Source organism: Ochlerotatus camptorhynchus, unplaced genomic scaffold (assembly GCF_037179485.1).
Source record: "Ochlerotatus camptorhynchus isolate MF236.1 unplaced genomic scaffold, CSIRO-AGI_Acam_v1.1 ptg000146l, whole genome shotgun sequence".
In the NCBI taxonomy this organism is placed as follows: domain Eukaryota; kingdom Metazoa; phylum Arthropoda; class Insecta; order Diptera; family Culicidae; genus Ochlerotatus; species Ochlerotatus camptorhynchus.
This window is the reverse complement of record NW_027040636.1, coordinates 1,515,991-1,539,055: the sequence shown is the minus strand read 5'-3', so window position 1 is coordinate 1,539,055 and position 23,065 is coordinate 1,515,991. Positions and strand designations below refer to the sequence as shown.

The 23,065-nt window shown below is 37.5% G+C and overlaps 1 protein-coding gene across 1 annotated transcript in view; it reads right to left on the bottom strand.

Moving 5' to 3' along the window:
• The window catches only part of LOC135700958 (uncharacterized), a 48,785-nt gene that overhangs the window by 5,690 nt on the left and 20,030 nt on the right, over positions 1-23,065 (bottom strand). Inside the window, exons 2-4 of the mRNA XM_065221625.1 lie at positions 3,175-3,754; positions 2,896-3,014; positions 849-1,528 (exon numbers count right to left, since the gene is read on the bottom strand). Coding sequence (XP_065077697.1) covers positions 849-1,528; positions 2,896-3,014; positions 3,175-3,754 — 1,379 coding nt within the window. The remainder of the gene's footprint in view (positions 1-848; positions 1,529-2,895; positions 3,015-3,174; positions 3,755-23,065) is intronic.

Below are 23,065 nucleotides of genomic sequence, written 5' to 3'. Positions count from 1 at the left end.
ATTTTTAACCGTTAAAAAGTTATTCGTGATTTACTGTGGAAAGAAAAGTTCAGAATTTCAATACTTGCAGTATGTCCACTAGACTGATGCAAAATAAAAATTTTTCGCTCCAATCTACATTGTAGATTGGGCTATTTGAAAAGTTTCATGGAATTCGCAAAACGTGAAACTGCTCAGATTCATAAATACATGTTTAATTTAACTGGATACCTACCATCGGATGAACAAAAAAATCACCGTCATTATTTTAAAAACATCAGTAAAGCCGTTTATCCTAACTAACGAATTAACGATCTCAAAATCGTGTAAAGCCAAGCAAGTGAAATCAACTTCATTTAGATTACTTTCCAAGAAAAGTAATCGTTAGGCAGAGGTAGAAAAGACGACGATAGCTTCAACGCTCACAATCATCCAGTGCACAATGAATACTTATAAGGAAACGAATCGTAGTGTCATGACAAACGATCTTGGCATATTAGGCACTGCTTGCACCCATCCTTTCCTCTGAACTAGGTTAAAGGCAAGTGAGAGTACCAACTTTCCCAGCATGATTCCACTCCCAGGCTGCACCGGATGGAAGTAAATTAGTCGGTAGAATGAACAATTTTCTTCGTCGTTTCGTCGAGGAGGCAAACTTTTTAAGAAAGATGTTCCTGCAGTCGCGTATGTGTGAACGAGTGTATGTGTGCGTTCTCAAAGATACTGCTCTGAAATTGTGTCTTGTCTATGTTTGCCGCCGTTTTCTTAAACTTCCCAAGCAGGAATTCAAATATTTGTGCAGATGACAATGAACACTCAACTATTTTAGTTTGTAGACAGTTGATGTTGTCGGAAATTGAGTATCTTACCTCTTCGTTATAGTGCTGTTGGTTCACCGATGATGCTTTCCATCCACTCGTCAATCTTGGTGGTAGCAGTTGTGCACCACCTGGTGGTACGAGGAAGGACGATTTCCTTGGGTCGAACCCTGACTGTGGGTCGGTAGAAAGTGTTCCCAAACTTGAAACATATACTTGCTTCGATGGATGTGGCACGTCTTTGCCCGTATGATGTTGGAAACTACTCTCCTTATTGAATTTTGATTGAAAAACGTCGCTCTTCGCACCACCCGGTTGTACCATATTGCTGTTTATGCGATATACTGGAAGATTTTGATCTACAAAGTCTCCCGTACTAAAGTCGTGACCATGTTTCCTATTCGCTAGGATCTCGTTGTTAAGTGAACTCGGTTTCACATCGCGGATTGCGCCATCAGACATCATCGAGGACATCATCGGAAAGCTAACCATTGACATTACTGCTCCCATCATTTTGCCAAAGTCAGCTGTGTTTTTACCTAGTTCCTCGTTCTTGCTGTAAAAATTTTCGCTTTCCTCGCATCGAACATTCATGTACCAATCGCAAACAAAGTATTTTTGATTGAACAGAGTACCATTAGGACAAAGGAAGGCAAAACCGGATCCAGAATCATCGGTATTGGCACATACTCGAAACACCTGGCAGCGTGCTTCCACGTCAGCATAATATCCTGTAAAATAGAATGCGATAAATGTTAGGAAAGTCTTTGCTAATTATAATGTTTTTCATGATCAAATCATGTTAGTCGATAACAGACACCTGTTCCTTTTTCTATTAAACGCTAACGAAGTCCCATGTTGACATCAAGGAAATAAATATAAAATGTAGAACATTTACGTCGATTCTCATATGGAATAGCAGATTCCAGAACACAACCGAGCTTAATCTATTCCCCGATCCACCACGAAAACGCTGCTTCCACATATCAACATTAATTGCTTTCGCAGAATGTAACGTCTCCATCTATGTTACCCCCCTTTGTGGCACACAATGGTCACATAAAGATTGGTTCAGATATGCTTCTCATGAAAAAGTGGCTCCAAACTTAGCCCTCCAATAGCATCGGTGAACTCCTACTGTTTTTGGATCCATCAAATCTCGCTCAAGGCTATATATTCAAGCTGTTAATTTATTCGTAGTTTAGTATTATGGTACTTTTCAGCATGTCTATAACTAATAATGGGAGGCCCCTATCAATGAGATACAATCGTATAGAATTGCAAGGTATATCATCGAGATAATTCGTGATGATAACTTTCATTATTTGTTCTGTTGATATTTCGAAAAAAAATAAACTAGTTTATTCCGGATAGACCCGCATGAGAATAAGGTTTGAAAGTAAAGTTGTCTCTTCTTTTTTTTTTTTTCCTTGATTTGATTTCCGTCGATTTTGTTTTCCGTACTGAGTACCGATGCTACCGAGGCCAGGGAGGCAGTTGCCACACCTGAACCCTACCTATCGACCCATTAACTCATTTCATGGACCGGGGACCAACGGCTTTACTTCCCTTCCGAAGGAAGGCGTGTTCAGAGATGTTATTGCCACAGAACATTCTGGTGGCGCCGACTGGGATTGAACCCAGGCCTATTGGAGTGAGAAGCAGTTACGCTTACCACTACACCACCGACACAGCTAAAAGTGTTATCTGATGGAAAACCTTTATTACCATTTTTGACATTTTGATATATATTTTAAGATGATTTTGACGTAACAATAACGATAATTTTGTCAATTTTAATACCAATCCTGCCATATAAAAATAAATTTGACGCTTGTATAATTCGGATTACGATAGTCTTGATTTTGTTCGGCAAGCTTCAATTAAATGTTTTTTTTTGTTAAATAGCTCAACGTTTAGGTGTGCGTATTTTTCAGCCATCCTCAGAAAACAATTTCTCCGCGTGATTCCGTTAGTGGGTTCATCTGACTTCTGGAAACTTTTGTGAGAAAGTTGCACATTTCATGTGACACCAGGACAATTTGTGTATTCTAATAAGGAACTTGTGATCATAAATGTAACAACAGATTTAACATACCGTCACGACGCTGGTGACATTTGAAGCTTGTTTCCGGAATACGCCCCAGAATTGGATAATCGACATCTGGTTCACCAGGAAGCGCCGATCGAAGATTGTAGTCGACGGTGGCATCCCGACTTCGGTCGCTGCACGAATCCGGCACATGTGGAAGAGAGCAAAAGAACGACATTTAATAGTACCATAACATATTCATCTGATTGTGTCTCTTGCATAATGATGAATGTGTCACAAAGATGGAAAGGATGTAATTAAATTTCCGGCCATCAAACCACGTACCTTCTGTCAAAGCTCTGTCTACTGTTGCCACCAGTGCTTCCACCAAGAGGAGAGACGATTTGTGACACACCGCTTCGGGTCTGATCTCGAACGATTGACGAAGCAATCGTCTTTCTTGAAGCTGAAGCAGAGGGTGCTAACGACAAGGACGATTTGAAATTTGTTACAGTATTTTTCTTCAATGCTCCACTTCCTTTATTGCGATTTCCTGTGCCACCATCGGAATACGAAATTGAGTTGGGCCGATTGAATGCTCCGCCCGATGTCGTTGCGGTTGCCAGCGCGGCTTGCGATAATGATGCTGTTGATGGGCTTTGGTTGAGAAGGCTGTCATCGTAAACGGCTTCCATCATAAGCTCAATATTGGTGCGAAAAATCTCCTCCGGGCTGCGGTGGCCAGTATCGTACAAACCCGAAGAATAGTACTTTGGAGGTAGGAAAATTCGCGCCGGTTGTCGTATATCGAAACCACCGTTCATCAGCATCTGGAGCACATCGGGATTGAGCATTAGTGCTTGCCCTGCACTGAAACCACCCGACAGGCTGATTGTGGATAATAATACCATGCTTGCAAACATGTCTGAAAAACAAACAAAAAAAAAAGTTTACAGAAGAATTATAAATGGTAAATACATAACCTATCCCAACAACTATTTTGTAGACCAAGCCTCATGATTAATCAAGTGTAATAATCTTTTTATGTGCACGCATCTGTTAATCTTTATAGATGGCATAAACATTTCTAATCTGCATATGGTTTGTATTCAGCATGAACCAGCCCTGTCCGTTGAAATGGCAAAACCTGTTAGCGACAAGTTTTGATCTTCAATATTTTAGCTCAGCCGGCAACCGCTCTGTCTAATGTCCCGGATCTAATCCCCCAGAATTTAGCAGAAGAGCTGTTAAGGCGATAATCATGTTTCACCGCTACCCCCAACTCTAACATCATTTGAGATTTCACACCCTAAGTACAAAGCAGGATCTCGCTGAATATGCTAGCAAAAGGGGTGCGGCTACTGGTGCCTCCGCACACAACATCGATTTTATTATCTTGAAATCCTATAATGAATCTGGCAAAGCTTAACATTAGGAGCTAATTATGAGCTTCGCTGTTTAGCAGTTATTTTCAAGCTGCTACTTTTAACAACAATTTCGGCATTGCACAGTGCTTTAAAAGTGAATACTCGCTAGCTCAATTGGTTGCTGCTGTCTGTGTACATTTTAGCGTCTTATTGGTATGTGTGTTAAGAAAGTTTTAATTTTATTTATTGTTTCGCATCTTTTAGAATATTTAATCTTGATTGAAAATCTCCTAAATAGAGCAAATATAAAAAAAAAATTGAATCTAATATTAATCTTGACCTTTTTTTTTTTTTGAAGACAACTATTTAGACACTAAAATGAAAGCAAATATCGTTATATATAAAAACTCGTAATTTTTCACTTTGAATCCAAAGTGGGATCATTGGTTTATGTGACGGAAATCTGATTAATGTTGTCTGATTATTTAGATTGTTAAGGGGAAGCTCACCGGCACAAAAATAAAAAAATAAATTTCGGTACGTTTTTATTTTTCTAAAAATATTGGGAAAAATTATCAAAAATCCAAGAAAATCAGTTTCTTCCTTAGATTTTTGTCAAAAATTACATGCAAAAAAAATTTTTCCATCCCATCATGAACAAAAATTGGACTCTCAGAAAAACCGAAAAGTTGATGTTTTGTGGTTTTTTGAGTCCAACTTTATGCCATAATGACTTATAAAACATGTTTTTGCACGTGAATTTTCTATAAAAAATTAGAAAAAATGTGATTTTTTTAGATTTTTGATACTTTTTTTCAATATTTTTAGAAAAATTAAAACGTAATTTTTTTTTTCGGAGCGGTCTGCTTCCCCTTAAGGTTCATTTTGAATCCTACACTTAGGCAAACGCACGTAAGAATTCCATACCACTTATGAATTTAACCACAAGAAATCGGTATGAATTTCATAGATTTATCTTATAAAAAATTATGTCGACAGTAAAAACAATAAAACGGAGCCTACAGAACCATGGACGTTGAGATTACGGGTCCTGTGTCAGGACCACTCATCTATCTACGCTCGGAGAGCTACCTCATGTTAGACGAAAATGCGCTTATGAAATTCATATGTGTCGCTCGTATTTGCCTCAGTGCATGGAAAAAGTTAGACTAAATTTGAACACTCAACCAGGGGATGTAAGACTTGTTCACAATTATGAGGGATTCATCATCGCAGGATGTTAGTGGAGACGGCATGAATGGAGGATGAGATATTCCGAACTGTGGTTCAATTCAAGAGAATGGAGAAAGAAAAATGTGGAGTATATTAGTGAGTGAAATGAATTGTGTCGAAAAATATAGAAAAAAAAAAACGGTTGCCGACTGGAACTCGAACCACGATCGATGCGATTAACACTCCACTGTTCTCTCCACTTCTGTCTCCATGCTTCGGAAAATGGTTAGGCTAAATGCAAATAAGAAGCGCTCATAGTAAGATAATTTGATTTCGCATGCTTTTACTGCTGAACGAGAATTGGAGAGAATCGTGGCAAGTATGTGCGTCGTTCTACAATGTTATAAATAAAATGCTTGCTAGTAAAGTCGAAAGCGTAATCAGAACACGAAATAAATAAGATAAAAAAAGCATTACATCGTCTTCAAGGTCAACTTAAGGTCAACATAAGTAAATTTATGTGATACTGATGGATCAACTTTCAAATCAATAATGTAATAAAATGTCTAAATATCTCCTATTTAAACGATAATATCTGCATTAATTGATTCTCTTAAAAGATACTATCTGCATTGAACGATTTCCTTCATCGACTTTTGGTTTCTTTAAAAACTTGCCGCAAAACCTATCCTTGTTGTATTTGAAGAGTGGAGAAAGCACAGGTCTGATAATCGCAACGTTCGTTGTTCGAGTCCAGTCGGCAACCTTTTTCCTATTTTTTTTTTCGACATAATTAATTTACCTCACTAATACACTCTACATTTTTCGATCTCCAATTTTCTTGCATTGGACCGCAGCTAGGTATATCGCATCCTCGGTTCATGTGGTCTCCACTTACATGATGAATCCCACATAATTGTAAGCGAATCTTACATCCACCGGTTAGGTGTATCAATAACTGTGGAGGGCAAAAGAATACTAAGTTGAGAGCCGGCAAAACACTCACAAAAAGAGCGTTAGAAGCCTAGAAGAAGAACAACTGATATGTTATGGGACTTATAAAGTATATATTATAACATTTATGGTTTCGAATTTTCTCAACGTACGAAATTCTAGATTTATGTTAAAGAAACTTCAAAAAAAAAATCAAGACTGAGAATTGCAGTTTGACGATGTGCGGATAATGACGCCACCAGAGCACAAGTATTGCACTGAAAACGAATCTATTAGTACATTCAGACCACAAAGTCATAACATGTTATAACGGATGTCAAATAATTGCAACATAGAAACCTTGATGGTGGTTGTTATAACTCTGTAATCTGAAAAAGGAATTATTCTGAAAGTAGGCACCTTTACTTATGCATATGGGCTGGAAATCAAAACGCTAAAAAGGTGTTAGCTTTGTCTCGACTCCTTCCGATTCGAATGAAGCATTGCTCACATGTTCAATGGTTGGGCGTATTGAAAAAAAAAAAATGAATATATTTTTAAAAAAAATATAACATGAAAATTATTGATCTGATCAAAATTATATCAGAGAAAAAGTGGTAGGTAGTTGAATGTTCTTTTAGCAAAAAATGCACTAAAAGAAAAACCTTGGTAAATTCAAATTAAAAAAATTATAAAACTTTCATTTTCTTAAGACACCCTTTGATTTTTATAATTTTATTGGTAAAGATAGCTGAAGTAACGTTTTACAATTTGGTTAAGAGTGTAAGCTGGTTGTATATTTCTTAGTAAAATAATTTCTTTGGATATTTTTTAATTCTTTATTTTATCAAGACTTATTTTTTATGTGCCTTCTTGTCAATTGCATAATCCACATTTGTTTGCGGTAGATCGCCACCGTACTTGCAAAGCAAAATATGGATCGATTAGTCAGATGATGTCTGTTAATAATCTACACTGTGAAATGATATACCTAAATACGCCTCCAAAATTGAAAAAAAATATTTCCAAACCCTGGTAGAAGGTTGTTCCACACGCTATTTTGAGACTACTCATTTTTGAGTCGAAAATCACTCAGTCCAGCCAAAAGCGACGTTACTCAAGAATGAGTAAACATGCTTTTACTCAAATTTGAGTAAACTGCCTATAGAGAAAACTGGGTAACGGTAACTCAGATTATGACATTTGTCAACTGAGTAAACATTACCCATGTCGGTAGAAACATATGACTGTCCCATGAATGCTTTATACAGAAATTGTTTAGTCCAGGAAGAATATTTAAAAAAAAAACATTGTGAAAATAATAATTCTGGCTTTATTGATACCAACGAGCTATTTGTTAGCGTTGTATACCTTTCTAACTGGCTGCTGATAACTTTCGCCATCCAGGCCATAACGTAGCTGCTCCATTTTCACTGCTTCACTTCTAAAAAGACATTTTAAACTCACTGCGCAAAAATCGCCTGTTTACAACTTCAAAGTGCGCCATTTTGAACTTTGGAAAAATTATATTAGGACCATTTACCCAGAATCTGGGTCGATTCCACTCATCGGAGCAAAACCAGTTTACTCATGTTTTGACAACTCCACACAGCATACAAAAATGAGTGTGATCTACCCAGTCACTGAGTAGCCTTAAAATAGCGTGTATCCATCGTTCCTTCTATTGCTGTCAGTTCCGAGTTTACATGCAGAGTCAGTTGGTTGAAAGAATTTACACTCGTTCACCAATCTATTTGTAGGTGAGAATGGATATTTTGTGCTAGGAGCTGCATGAAAGGTGGCACACAAGGAAGAAGTATTAGTTTGTTTATTTACAAAAATGGAAGATTTCTCCCAACGCTTCCAAAACTCAACTTATAATATTTCCACATAAGCCTAGAGCTTCGTTTTTGAAACCTAGTAGTAGTCACATAGTCACTATGAACGGAGATCCAATTTCCTGGTCAAACCAAGTGAAATATCTTGGATTAATACTTGACCAAAAATTAACTTTTAAAGATCACATTGAGGGCATTCAAGCCAAATGTAACAAATATATTAAATGTTTGTATCCTCTTATAAACAGGAAATCCAAACTTTGCCTGACGAATAAACTTCAAATATTTAAACAAGTTTTTAGACCGGCCATGCTTTACGCTGTGCCAATATGGTCTAGTTGCTGCACTACCAGGAAAAAAGCACTTCAAAGGATTCAGAACAAAATTCTGAAAATGATTTTGAAGTTGCCTCCCTGGTACAGTACAACCGAAGTACATAGAATTTCGAATGTTGAGACTTTAGCACAAATGTCCAACAAAATAATTAATAATTTCAGGCAAAAATCGTTGCAATCCTCAATTGCAACGATTAATTCCCTTTATACTTAGATAAGATTTAGTTTTAGTTTTTAGTTTTAAGATATCAATTGTTATACTGACATGCAGGTTAAAAAACCTGTTTAAAATACTGAATTGCCAAGACATGAACAATGTAAAAACACTTAGATATATATCATAACAATTAAGGCTGGTACGTTACTGCAGTAACTGGAGCACCTAGGTTAAAATGAAATGTAATTTATTTTGAATTTGGAACAAATAAAGAGTTAAAAAAAAAATTAGTTTGTTTACTAAAATGAACTATGCCCATTTTGTTATGGCAAGTTTTGCTATACGAAATGTTCCTCGTGTTTATTAGCGAAAGTCACATCAAAGGTTGATTAATTGCGTAGGAAATTAGTTTGGCACGGCATTTGTGACCAGCATACACCCTCCGGTCGTATGAAACAGGTAAAAAACCATCCAAATCCACCCATAAAATTTTTTGACTTGTTTTCTGTATGGCAAAATAGTGAACTTTTCGTGAACATTAACAGCAAAGAACTCACCAACACTGGGACACCGTGAGTTCCTGTCCACCTGTCAAACATCTCGTATTTTGTGTCTGTGGTGCTCACGCGAGTGAACGGATTTTACCATGCTTGCTTAACACATTTTGTTCTAAGATTATGATCTGACAAGTTTATAGGGTTTAGCATAGATACTTAAACAAGTTCTTAAAGCTTGAGTCATTTAATATCTGGACGCCAAAAAACGGGTGTATCTTGGAACCATCTTAATGAAATAAAAATGTTGAGTACTCAAAATGAAGGTCATTTATTGCACATTAAATGAAAAATAGCGAAAAAAAAGTAGAAGGGTCTGTGTCTAGGGGTACGAACGGAACCTTGACGTAGGACCGCTAGTGGACGGAACAAATATGTTGATCATTTAGTTCTTAACTCTTTCCGTTTTTGAATTGTTGGCCACACCAGTGCAAGTCGATGCCGAGTGAATGAAGGCGGTGCTTCCTATTGCGGGAAGCCTTTCCTCTGGTCGATGGGGGTGCTTTCGTAGTCGTCGTCGTCTTCGTATTGGTGCGATGCGTGCTGTTCCACTCATGCGCCGTGTCCGACGCTTATCCGTCCGTTGCTCGAAAGCAAATTACGAAGAAAATGATTTGGCAAGCGCTGCTTTTCTCCTCCCTTCCTTTCATTGGTCGATCAACCGAGCATTGAGCTCGCTCATGTGAGCATGCGCAATGTGTCGTTTGTTCGATTTGCGCGTTGGGTTGCGTCCGTGTTTCGGATTTTTCGTTAAATGTCTGAATTTTGATTTTTTAATATGACCCCCAGTATAGAAATCAAATAAAAAATATTCCGATTCTGTTTTGATGATATCGAATACCATTCATCATATGTTTGACACTCTGTTGGCTAGCCTGAGCGGTCATTTTGTTCCACCATCTCTTCATCTCTGTCGCATCCCGAGCCACCTTTCCACTCTTCTTCAACTTCTGTTTGACAATTGCCTAAAATTGCACAATTGGCCGGAATTGAGGGCAGTTGGGTGGATTGATGTCCTTTTCGAAGAAATCTACCACGTTGTCTCGATACTATTGAGGAACCTATCCGACGTAGTAGCAGCTTGCCAAATCATGCCAAAACTTTACAGGTCCATTGCATTATGAGCCTTACTTTAAGGAAAAATACGTTTTTTCAAGCACTCCTGCTTATACATTTTGGAATCCATAGTCTTGTTTGTCACGAAAAACTGGATTTTTTGTCCGCAGTTGCTAATACCTTGCCAGATCATAAGCTTTCTTGCAAATTTATCGGCATAAACGAATTTGAACTTGCTAGGGACATAACATCGACCAGTGGCTTTATAGAACTTTCCATCTTCACGTACGTTTCGTCGTCCATGAGGATGCATCCTTCGTACTTTGTGGGCACGTTTTTTGGCCACTGCTTCAGTGTCCTGTTTGGTTGCATACTGGCCCTAAAAGATTAAAATCCTTCTCGCTGACAACGCCTTCTAAAGGTACTTTGGCTGGCATTGATTTTTTTGGCGATATCATAATCTGTCAGCCCTGGTTTTTCACTAACCGTTCTCAACACATTCAAATGCAGCTTCCGATCCTTAGTTCCACTACGACGCTTGCTATGATCCTGCCGATCGATAGTATGCCACTCAAGGAAACGTTTGAGAACACTGCACACTGTCGATTTAACCAATTTCAGCTTATTCGGATGTAACACGAGCTGGCGCTTTAAGTCTAAAGTTCATATGGAGATTTTGGTTGAAATATATGGAGAAATAATATTCTTTCACTCTTTCGTGCATATAACTGGTTCAGCAAACTCGATTAAGCTCAGAATTTCAGCACATGTAGCTTAAAATATAAGGAACAACTTTGCTCAAGACAGCATTACGATATTTAGTATTATGGAGATATTCATTCTTGTATTTTGTAACAAAATTCAGGCAATTCAACTAGATTACCACTAAAAAATAAAAGTTCATATTTCTTACAGGCCAACATTCAGACTCGTGTCAGTAGGTGAGATAAGCACACTCTGAATGTTTCAGCTCTTTTTGACCCTACACAGGCTGGCGCTTTTGGTTTAATGTTCATAGGGGCTGTCCATAAACTACGTAGACAGTTTAGGGGGGGGGGGGTGACAAATATGCATGGCCCATACGAATTTTAAATTTTTTGTATGGATAATTGTCTACGCAGGGGGAGGGGGGCTCAATAATCCCCAAAAACCTGTCTACGTAGTTTATGAACAGGCCCATATAGGAGATTTGGTTGAAATTTTTATACACAAAATGCTCATGTACATTCAAATGCATATATCTCAATAAAACTAACTGGATTCATGATGCAATCTGCAGCAAAGTTGTTACTCATAAACTGAACTACAAATTTTGAAAATCTGAATCTAATCGAGGATAAGGAAACTTTTTTATGATCTATAGAGTGTATGAGGTTCATTTTTTTCATGTAGTTTATCCAAAATCCCCATACAAAATTCAAACTAAAAGCGCCAGCTCATTCTACAACCAAATGAGCTAAAACTTTCAGAGAATGGTTTTCTCACCTAAAGGCACAAGTCTAGAGGTTGGCCCGTGGACAGTTAGAACTTTTATTTTTGCGGACCAGTCTATTTACCACCATTCATTTCATCGATTTATTTTTGATTTTATGAAACAAGTAGGGTAAACGCACCAGTGGAGGTAAGTTAGTGCAATGTGTTCTTATAGTAACTTATGGAGTCTCCACTGCATTTACCCTACTTGGACAATTGTACACATTTCGAGTTTAAGAGAAACAATACCGAGCACTATACTTGCCGAAGCACGATACTTGACGAAGCACGATCTGAAAATGTCTATTCAGTGATGATCTGATTAAGATATGTTTTCTTTTCAGATTTTTTCGCATATCCTTGCCACCAATGTAAAAATAGTGCAGGTTTAGATATCTCTCAATTATCAACTGTGGAAGTGCACAGAGAAAACTGTGTTCAGGGCAGGTGAAATATTCCAGTAGGGTAATAATTGACTTCATAAAATTTAGAACTTTCTGGATAAAATATTTAAAAACAAACACGTTTTGTTCAGATGTCATTCGATCAAAATTAAGGCACAATTCATAATCTTTTATCGAGGCTAGACAACATCCTATTAAAGGGAGGCTAAGGTGTTTAGGTACTCTCATAGATAAAAAATATATCATTAATGTATTAGACCTCGAATCTGTTAGCTTGAAACACGCGACACACGGGAACACATAAAAGCTTGTTGATGATACTGATGCTTATGGTCATTTGACACCTTCTCGAGATGGAGACGGTCACCTAAGGAGGTGAACAATATGTAGTTTAATTAGCATATTTCACATCACGAGTCTATTACCATTTTATGGCAGTTTTTTACGAAATGAATGAAATTCCATTCTAGTAACCCAGAGGGCGCCATGTCATTTTGAATATTCCAAAAGTAGTTTTATCCAACCGTTTTTCTATGTAAATTTTCAGCCTCTGCATAGCGACGTTGACGGGCCAAGCTGCCTTTGACCTTGCGGTTATTTTCTGCTTTTTGCTGAATCACAGTTCATCATCGTTGGCTGCAGTTGATTGAACTTATTTCACTCATTTCTACACGCCTTCTCTATTCGTCAAGCTATGTTTATGTTTATTTATTTTTCATGTACAAATCACAGGTCATAAAAGACATTTCAGACGTTGATGTTGTTCTCATAAAAGGATCAGTTTTATATCCTATTCCTAGTGTCACTAGATTTGGTTGGTGGTGTGTGCCTTACTTGAAAATTGAGACGAACATAGAAGGAAGAAATGAAATGAGTTGGAAATTAATACAGGTCGTTGAATTTAATCTATATGATGTGTATCATTTTACAAGTTTGCAATAAAATCGTTTTACGATCTTTCAACTACACCGTTACCTGTCCATTATGGTAAACCGTTCATCGATTTTATGCTATGTGTTACCGTTGTTGTGGACAGGTGTGACATGATCAGGGGTTGAAACAGTTGACGTTTTTTACTACACTCGCTTCGTTGTCGTGCGCGACAGTCTGTTTTTATTCCTACACTCATGCTCTACCGTCGTCTCTCTCACACAACACAACCGGTAGAATAACATTCAAGCGAAAAGAAAATTATCAAATAACTATCATATGATATGAGTAATTTCGTTCTAATTCCTCAATTTGATGTAAATTAAACCATTTCTGATCAGAAATGTTATTCCTAGGACATCATTGCTTGCTATTTTCAGAATTCACACAAGCACAACATCAGCAGCTCTTATTATGAGAAAAACTAAAATACATACATTCGTGACGGTCTTTGGCGACAGTGTCGTATGACAGAGCCTATCGTACGACATTTGAGTTTGGTACTGTACTATGATAGCTTGTTTTCCAAGTGTCGGAGGCAAAAGCAGTCGATTATCACAGAAAATGTGTCGAATACCGTGACCACTTACAAGACTGGACATGATGAACATATTGATTTGCTTTCAGATTTTTCTGATGCTCCGAAGTGAACTAACATTTACATTAAGAAAAATGACTTTCAATATTACATCGGTTTGATTACGCTGTACGACAGACTGTTTTTTTACTAGTAAAAATCAAAGCTGAGTGTATTTGACAACATTTTGCTCCTTGATTTATAGTCTAAAATACCCTTATGTCCTATCACATAACTTTTTTAGACATTACTCTACTCATGAATTGAGACATCTTTTTTTTTGTTACTTGGGTGTAACTTTAGGGCGGTACTGCTGAATGCAGAGAATGGTACTTAAACAATGTGACACATTGGGACAAAAAATTATTCTAGACTTAATCCTAAAAAATCATATTTTTTGTCATAGATGTTGGGTGATTTGCTAATTGTTGCACATTACCCTATTGTTGCAAATTTCACATTGGTTACTGTGCAGCATTTATCCGTGACCATGACGTTTACCAATCATGGTGACATGCTAAAACTGTGGTTGAGTATCAACAATCGTATAAATATTGTGTTCAAACATATTTTAACTATTGTTGACACTGTGCATTACGGTGGCCCAAAATTGTGCGTTGACAGGAAACCTGGGGGCTCGCCCTCCAAATGATAGCTTAGGGTGTTACAAACAAAATTTTGTAAACGGTAGCTGGAAATGTTGTTTTCAATTTTTTTTACCAAAAATTTGTTTTTCAGTGTGATTTTTTTCTGAAAAGGCAATCCAGTTTCCAGTCATTTCGATTAGGTGAGCCATTTTCGGATTTATGGAAAAAGCATCGAATACGCCATTTTGAACAACAATGCGCGAGTCAAAATTGCAAAAGTCCAGCTCATACTTGGTTTATTACCCCTAGCGAGCAATTAGAGAAAATGTCATAGAATTCTGAGAGTGTAAAGTTTGATCGAGTCGTTAGTTGGCTTAGATTTGCTCAAAGAAATGCAAAAATATCACTTTTTATTGCACAGTAGATCACGAATAAGTTAATAATGGTTTAACCGATATGTGCGGGACGGGGTACCCAGGTACCCAGCTCTGTTAATTCAATATTTTTTTTATCATTTTTACATGTTAGTTATTTACTTATTTATTTAATTTGTTTTTTCTTCATCGGACTTAACGTGTCTAAATGAAACCTGATGGGGAAAAGCCTGGAAAAGGCGTAAAAACCCCATATATTTTCGAAATACATGAATCACAATAATACAATACAATTACAACGAACATTAATCAAGTCTATGTATAGCATAAAAAAATTATCCTCCTGTGGCATAGAGTTTTCCGTGAATCAGGTAGAAGTCCTCGTCCTTCTCAGGAGTCTGCGTTGAATACGGTGACGAAAGGTTTCCACTGCACAGTTTTTTATCAGTTAAAGTCGAAAAACTCGTAAAACTCGTTGAAACGCCCAGACATGAACCATATTGGGCTGTAGTTCGAAGTACGAGGTCCAAGATGCAGGAAACTTTTTTTTTAAACTTTATTAAAGAGATTTTTAGCCTTAGGCTAGTTCATCTCTAGATGCAGGAAACTCCTCGACCGAAAAACTCGTTCGGGTGCGTAGATTTCGAATTCAGCCAAGATTCCTGGAGAGTCGATATCACCAATAAGTACTTTCGCTGCGAACACGGCCTGACTAATCGTCCGCCTATGTTCTAGTGTTTCAAGACCCAGGAGTTGACAACGATCTTCGTACGGCGGAAGGTTCACAGGGTCATTCCAAGGAAGGTGACGAAAGGCATACCGAACAAATTTCCTTTGAACAGATTCAATCCTCGCTATCCAAACTGCTTGATACGAGCAACATACTACCGAGCTGAATTCCAAGATCGATCGCACTAGAGAGCAGTATAGAGCTTTTAGACAGGCAGGATCGCGAAATTCGTCAGCGGTCTTGAAAATGAACCCGAGTTGCCTGTTAGCTTTCGCAACGATGCCCGAGTAATGAAGCTTGAATGTTAAGGCGCAGTCCAGCGTGATTCCTAGGTCACGAACATTGTCCACACGTTGCAGAAGTTGGTGATTTATCGTATAGTTGAATGCCACTGGTTTCAACTAGCGATGAAATGAGATAATAATACATTTTTATACATTCAACGTGAGATAGTTTCTTGAGCACCACTCTTCGAAAGTATCGATTAGGTGCTGAAGCCGCAAGCAATCTGCGAAGCTACGAACAATCACATAGATCTTCACATCATCCGCGTAGAACGATCGGCAACCAGTTGGGAGGATCAGTCCGGCCTCATTTACAAAAATCGAGAATAGCAATGGTCCCAAGTTGTTACCTTGAGGAACACCGGAGCTGTTTGTAAAATAGTCCGATTGCTCTGATCCGATTCTAACACAAAGTTCCCGATTGGTCAGATAGGACTTGAACCAACGAGTTAAACCCGAGGATACACCGAATTTTTCAAGTTTAGCTAGCAGTATGGAGTGGTCAACCCAGTCGAACGCAGCCTTAAGATCTGTATATACAACGTCCACCTGCGCTCCAGCTTCCATACTTCGAAGACATAAAGAAATTAACGGAGCTAGATTTGTTGAAACTGATCTATTGGGATAAAAACCGTGTTGGTTAGGAGAAATGTAATTTCTGCAGCTAGAGAATAATGCGTCGTTGATGATGATTTCGAAAACTTTAGAGGAGGTACTGAGTGATGTGATCCCTCGTTAATTTTCGACGTGTCTCTTGCCTCCTTTCTTGTAGATCATGAATGACGATTTCCAACGCGTAGGGAACTCCCCCTGCTGTAATGAAATATTGAACAGCTTCGAAAGCGGTGTTGTAAGCTCTGAACAGCATCGCTTCAGGATGCTTGAGGGGATCCCGTCAGGGCCAGCAGCATTAGAAAATTTCAGCTTCTTGATAGCGGATTCGACGAGGTCTACTGTAACCGAGGTAATCGAAAAATTGAAAGCATCACTGGGAGTGTCCCTCACCGCTTCAGCAACTTGAAACAACGAAGCTGTAGTGTCATTGAAAATGCTTTTGAAATGTTCTGCCAGAAGATTACTTTTCTCAAGGGAATTGCTGGCGATTCTATCAGCCAGGAGAATTTCGACTGGTAGCCCCTCCTCGTTTCGTTTGGTATTCACGAATGACTAGAACTGCTTTGGATTAAGCCGTAAATTAGCCTGCACACGCCTTGTGTAGCTCTTGTAAAGAATGCGGTTATATGTGCGATATTCGTTGCTCGCTGTTGAAAATAATCGTTTGGTGAATGGGTTACGAGTACGACAGTATTTACGGAGGGCCTTCGATCTCAGACGCTTCAAATTCCGTAATCGAGCATTGGACCATGCGGGTTTGGGAGAGGGTCTCCTCAATGGGACAGAATCAGTTATTGCCCGGCCAACAACCTCAGCGAAGTAGTTGACGGCTTCATCAATAGATGAACACGTGTCAAGGAACTGCCAATCTGCCTGGGCAAGCGAGTGACTCAGCGCGACGAAATCTGCTCTACGAAAGTCGAGCTCATGTACATCAACAGGGGGGTTATCGTAGCGAACAGGAACAGATAGGTTGATGGAAACTTCCAACGCAGGATGATTGGTGTTGATGCCAATCAAAGGCTCTGGGGCTTCTAGGATAGAACATTCCAGTCCTGCAGCTTCGTTCGTCAGAACGAGATCAAGCAGCCTAGAGTTGCTATTCAGTATCGAGTTGATTTGCGTTAAGCCATGCAGGTTGAAACCGTCAAGGAGAGCACAGTAGGATGCGGGCATGTTCGAGCGAAGAACATCAATGCTAGGAAGATCGTTTGCAGGAACGTTCCATGAGAGCCCAGACTGATTGTAGTCACCAAATAACAGAGCTAGGTCGTTTTGTTCTAGTCGAGAGAACCCGGTACTAATCGAACTGATGTGGTTTGCAATGCTGCTCGAATCAGATTTTCGGTCTGGAGGTAGATACATACACACTTAGAATTTTGTACAGAAATCTGTAAAATTTTACCGAAATCTCAACAGCTGAACGTTCGGTAAACAGTTTCGCAGATTTCCTGTAATTTTTCACAAATATCTGTGAATTTTTCACAGATATCTGTAATTAATTACAGGAAATCTGTAAAATTGTTTACCGAACGTTCAGCTGTTGAGATTTCGGTAAAATTTTACAGAAATCAGTAAAATAATCTTAGTGTGTAGCGCGAATACTTATTGATCTACCCACAGCTGCTCTAGAGAAGTGCAAACTGGAGCAGGATCTATGCAGGAGCTTAGGCGTTTGGATACCGCAATCAACCGCAAACGCCTCCCCCACGCGATTTGGTACTATTCTGTTGGTTGCGGTCGTTTCGAAATACCGTGAATATACTGCCAAATAATTGAGATGAACTAATGCGGTCATCGAGCCTGGTTTCCGTAAGAACTATGACATCGTAGTCAGAGTCAACGGCAGTCAGGAAAAAATCATCAATCTTTGTTCGCAGGCCACGAACGTGGCGGTCGAACGAAGTCGGTTGGAGGTCGGCAGAATGATCGATCAGCCGAAACGAGCATGGTGGTACTCTGGCGTATCTAGAGTATCTTAAATTGAAATTATTAAAATTTAAAGAATAAAAAACAGAAAGCTCATAAACTATACAAAAAAGAAAAAAACTGAAACCAATTTGCGAAACTATCACAACTTATGCAACCAATTAAATACAGCCATCAACCCTGCATATGAGGACTATAACCGCAAAGTCGAAAATGAAGTCAAATCATGTCCTAAGAACTTTTTTAATTATGTAAACACGAAATTAAAAAGCAGCAATTTTCCTTCGCGAATGAATTTGGATGCAAATGTAGGTGAGAATTCTTCTGAAATTTGCAATCTCTTTGCAAATTTCTTCCAAGAAGTATACACCACATTTTCCGAAGAAGATCGTGACCGCGATTTCTTTGCATTAATTACTGAAATTTCTAAAAACATCTATGTCAACCAACTGACGGCATCGCACCCATATTTTTGAAAAACCTTTCTGAAGAACTCGCATTTCCACTAGAGCGTATTTTCAACATGTCTCTGAAAAATGGAAAATTCCCTGAAATTTGGAAATCATCTTATTTGGTACCTATTTTCAAATCAGGTGCAAAATCAGACATTCGAAATTATCGTGGAATTGCTATTATTTCTTGCATTCCAAAACTTTTTGAATCAATCGTAAACGGCAATATTTTTCAGCAGGTGAAAAATCTAATTACAAGTAAACAGCACGGCTTTTTTAAAGGTCGCTCAACTACCTCTAATCTTCTAGAATATGTATCTTTCATTATTAAAGCGTTGGACAGTGGCAAGCACGTTGAATCGCTATACACCGACTTCAGTAAAGCATTTGACCGCATCGACATACCATTATTAATCCTCAAATTGCAGAAAATAGGAATGGAGCCTTGACTTTTGAATTGGCTTCAATCATACCTAACACATCGTAAACAAATAGTTCGCTTTCAAAATAAACTTTCAGAGCCAATTTCAGTCACCTCTGGGGTACCCCAGGGTTCTCATTTAGGCCCACTTCTTTTTATTTTGTACATAAACGACATTTCCTACATACTTAAAAAAATAAAATTGCTTGTATATGCAGACGACATGAAGCTCTTTATGGAAATAAGTAATTCTAGCGATGCAGAAGAATTCCAGAATGAAATCAATATATTCCACACCTGGTGTAGTAAAAGTCTACTTCAACTGAACGTAAAAAAATGTACTGCAATAGCATTTAGCAGAAAAATTGAAACACCGCATATTGAAATATCATTAGGCAACCAAATAGTAGAAAAAAGCAAAATTGTAAGAGATCTAGGTGTAATCCTAGACTCCAAACTAACATTTATAGAACATTATAATACTATCATTAGTAAACCAAACAGAATGCTAGGCTTCATCAAAAGGTTCTGTCATAATTTCGAAGACCCATACACTATTAAGCTTTTATATACCACTTATGTAAGGCCAATTCTGGAATACTGCCACCTAGTATGGAATCCATACATTTCCATACACGAAGAACGCATAGAATCTGTCCAAAAACAATTCCTTTTATATGCTTTACGAAATTTGAATTGGACTGCATTTCCATTACCATCTTATGAAGCGCGCTGCATGCTCATCAATATACAAACACTTAAGGAGCACCGCCAATTTGCAATGCTTTTCTTCATCAACGACATTATTTCAATGCGCATAGATTCGGCAGAAATTCTCGCACAATTAAATTTTTACACACCTTGTCGATATCTTAGAACACGGAATTTATTTTCAGAAACATCGTACAGAACAAACTATGCAAAAAATAGCCCAATCAATCGAATGATGCGCCTATATAATTTGCATTGCGGAACTATTGACATCACTATGTCCAAGCAGCAAATAAAAACTAATAGGCTAAAACAGAATAGAATTAATGCATAGTATGTAAGTAAACATTGTAATAATCATTGTATGTAGTATACACTGGCTTGACGATATGGAAATAAATAAATAAATAAATAGAATGATTTGTGCATTTCTGTTGATTACATATTTTTTTTATGGTTTTATAAATTTTTGAAAAAAAGCGTAATTTTTCTTGTTACTGTTTTGCTTAAATATAGCAATAATTAATGTGTTTATCAACTTGGTTGCTTCAGAAAAAATATTCCTCGGCTTATTTCACATCAGATGGATGGTAAAAAAGAGTGTCTGCACTGTTTTTAGTGACAGTTTCTAATAAAAAATTAGCAAAACTATACTTTTTTTCACATTTAAACTAAGCAAAACATATGACGGATACATCCACCCACTATCCTTTAGTAACCAAAAGATAACTAGAAAAGTTTACTTTCAGATAGACTTTAATGTGTTTTGCGATTTTTTGCGAAAGATGTTGAAATTAGGAATAACAAGTAAAGTGTTTTTTGCAAAATATCCGTTCCTAAGTTATATAATCTGCGGTGTTTACTGTAGCAAGCTTTACAATGCCTATTTCAAAGCACACATACACACACGCACCATATATCTATCTCTTATGGGTCATGTGTTATGATTTTTTTAAACAAGCAGGTCATGGTGGACTCTAGACAATCGGCATTCTTTAACTATCTTTTTAAACGTTCATTTCTCGTGAAACTTTTATACTAGACCTTTAAGAACTTTTTATGACGCATATTTTTGCTAAGTTGTTATCTATTTTATTTGAAAAGTTATGGCTAGTTTTTGCTGAAAAAAACTACTTATTTTTTATTAAATTAAATACTTTCAACAGAAAAAGCTCTTGTAGATTATACCAAAAATGAAGAAAAACGATGTTTCCCATGAAATTAAATGTTTGAAAATCGGTTTGCTCCATTTGGAGGGATTGACAATTGCAAAGAGCAATTTTTTCGAACAAAATAGCCTTTAACTTTCAAATCAAAAGAGATAGTAACCTAGTTGCTTCAGCAAAAATATGCGTCATTAAAAGTTCTAAATGTAATCACAACAATGTTTTTACGAGAAATTAACACATGAAAAGATATTCAAAGAATTTAGTGACCGCCATAACCGGCTTGTTTAAAAAAAATCATAGCTCATGAACCATTTTATCTCTACGTTGTGTCTTCAACAAAGTTGCTTGAATTGAATGTTCTACAACTGTTTAAAACACATCTTTGGTCTATCTCAAATAGTAAAAAAGTTTGTATTTTCAATTCACCAATTTTATCGACCACCCTAGTTTTACGAACATAAAAAGATTGAACAAAAAATATGAAGCAACTTTCTCTAATAAACCATGTACCTAAAACTGCCGGTTTGGGCGCAAACATTTTTGTCTTCCTAAATACGGCTTTGGGACCATTCCCAAGTAACATTTCCAGTTTTATAGAGATTTTATAGCATTCTACAATTCTAAATCATGGTCTACAGAACCTTCATAAAACCAAAATTGTTACTTGGGTTGTTCATTGGTTTTGGTTCTACTACCTTTTTGTGACGTCTTGATTGCCAAGTTTTCTTCGTACAGCTAAAAAACATCTATTTCAACTGTTTTTTTTTTTTTGCCTATTTGCAACAATTTTGAGGTTTTGGCCAGCTTTTGTTCTAAGGGGAACTACTGTGCCCAGGTTTCCTGACAACGAGAAATTTTTAGCCGCACAATTGTGCATATGATTTCATCCGAATTCTTAATGTTTCAGCTAATAATCCTCAGTTGTTAAATGAGCTATTACTAGCTCAAAATTTAATTAAATTAAGTAATCTTTACAGGGAAATGTTGGTTATTCTATTATCTAACGATCCATTGCAATACATCTATCAACCATGTAAAATTTTCAGAAAAAATATAAATGACCAATAGACCAATATCACATTTGGTATCTTGGTCCTGGTGTATTGTCTATGGGGATAACGCCTAAAGGTATGCAACGGATTTAAAACAGCTGCTGCATATATTTTGCAACGATAATTGACCGGTTCTATAAATTCAATAAAATAACTGATATCGTAAGTACAATATACCGAAAAGTTACGATTAATCATCTAACAGAATCAGTGAATGATTATTGTTTATTTATTTATTCGTCAATCAAAATTGTAGACTACATAATAACATCCCAAGTAACCATACACAGCTAAACATTCTGAATTTTAATCGTGATGTAAATATTCATTCACGTAAACTTATGTTTCATTTCACGCAAACGAGCAGCTTGCAAGCAATGTTGTTTACAAATAAGGACAATATTTGCAACATTTCATGAAAAGTCTCAGAACTTTACACGGTTTATATTGTAAAGTTATATGATATGTGACGTTCCTTTTATTTGCATAATATTGAACAGAAATTTACACTACTTTTTCAAACTGTGTAGGCACGTTACTTCAAATTTTCAAACACTTGAGTTCCAGATTCTACAACCATCTGGCACTGAATTTTAATCTGTGGCTCCGACTTGGCTACTTCCCATAAAACTAAAGTCATACCCATCCGGAAACCTGGTAAGGATCCGTCCTCTCCTTCAAGTTATCGACCAATCAACCTTCTCTCAGGGTTATCAAAACTGTTCGAAAGAGCAGTCTACCACCGGTTCCTAAGATCTCTCGAAGAAAACAACTTGTTACTCGAGGAACAGTTTGGTTTTCGGAAAGGTCGTTCAACCGTCCACCAGCTGACTCGAGTAACAAACATTCTTAGACGGAACAAGTCTGCTTAGAAAACATCTGCCATGGTGTTGTTGGACGTTGAAAAAGCGTTCAACAATGTCTGGCATGATGGCCTGGTGTTCAAATTGCAGCACTACGGTCTTCCAATCTTCCTAGTGAAGATAATTTACAACTATCTATCGAACAGGACGTTCCGAGTCTCTCTGAATGACATCACATCGGATGCTTTCAACATCGGTGCTGGGGTTCCACAAGGAAGCATCCTTGGAGTCATTCTATTCAACCTGTTCACC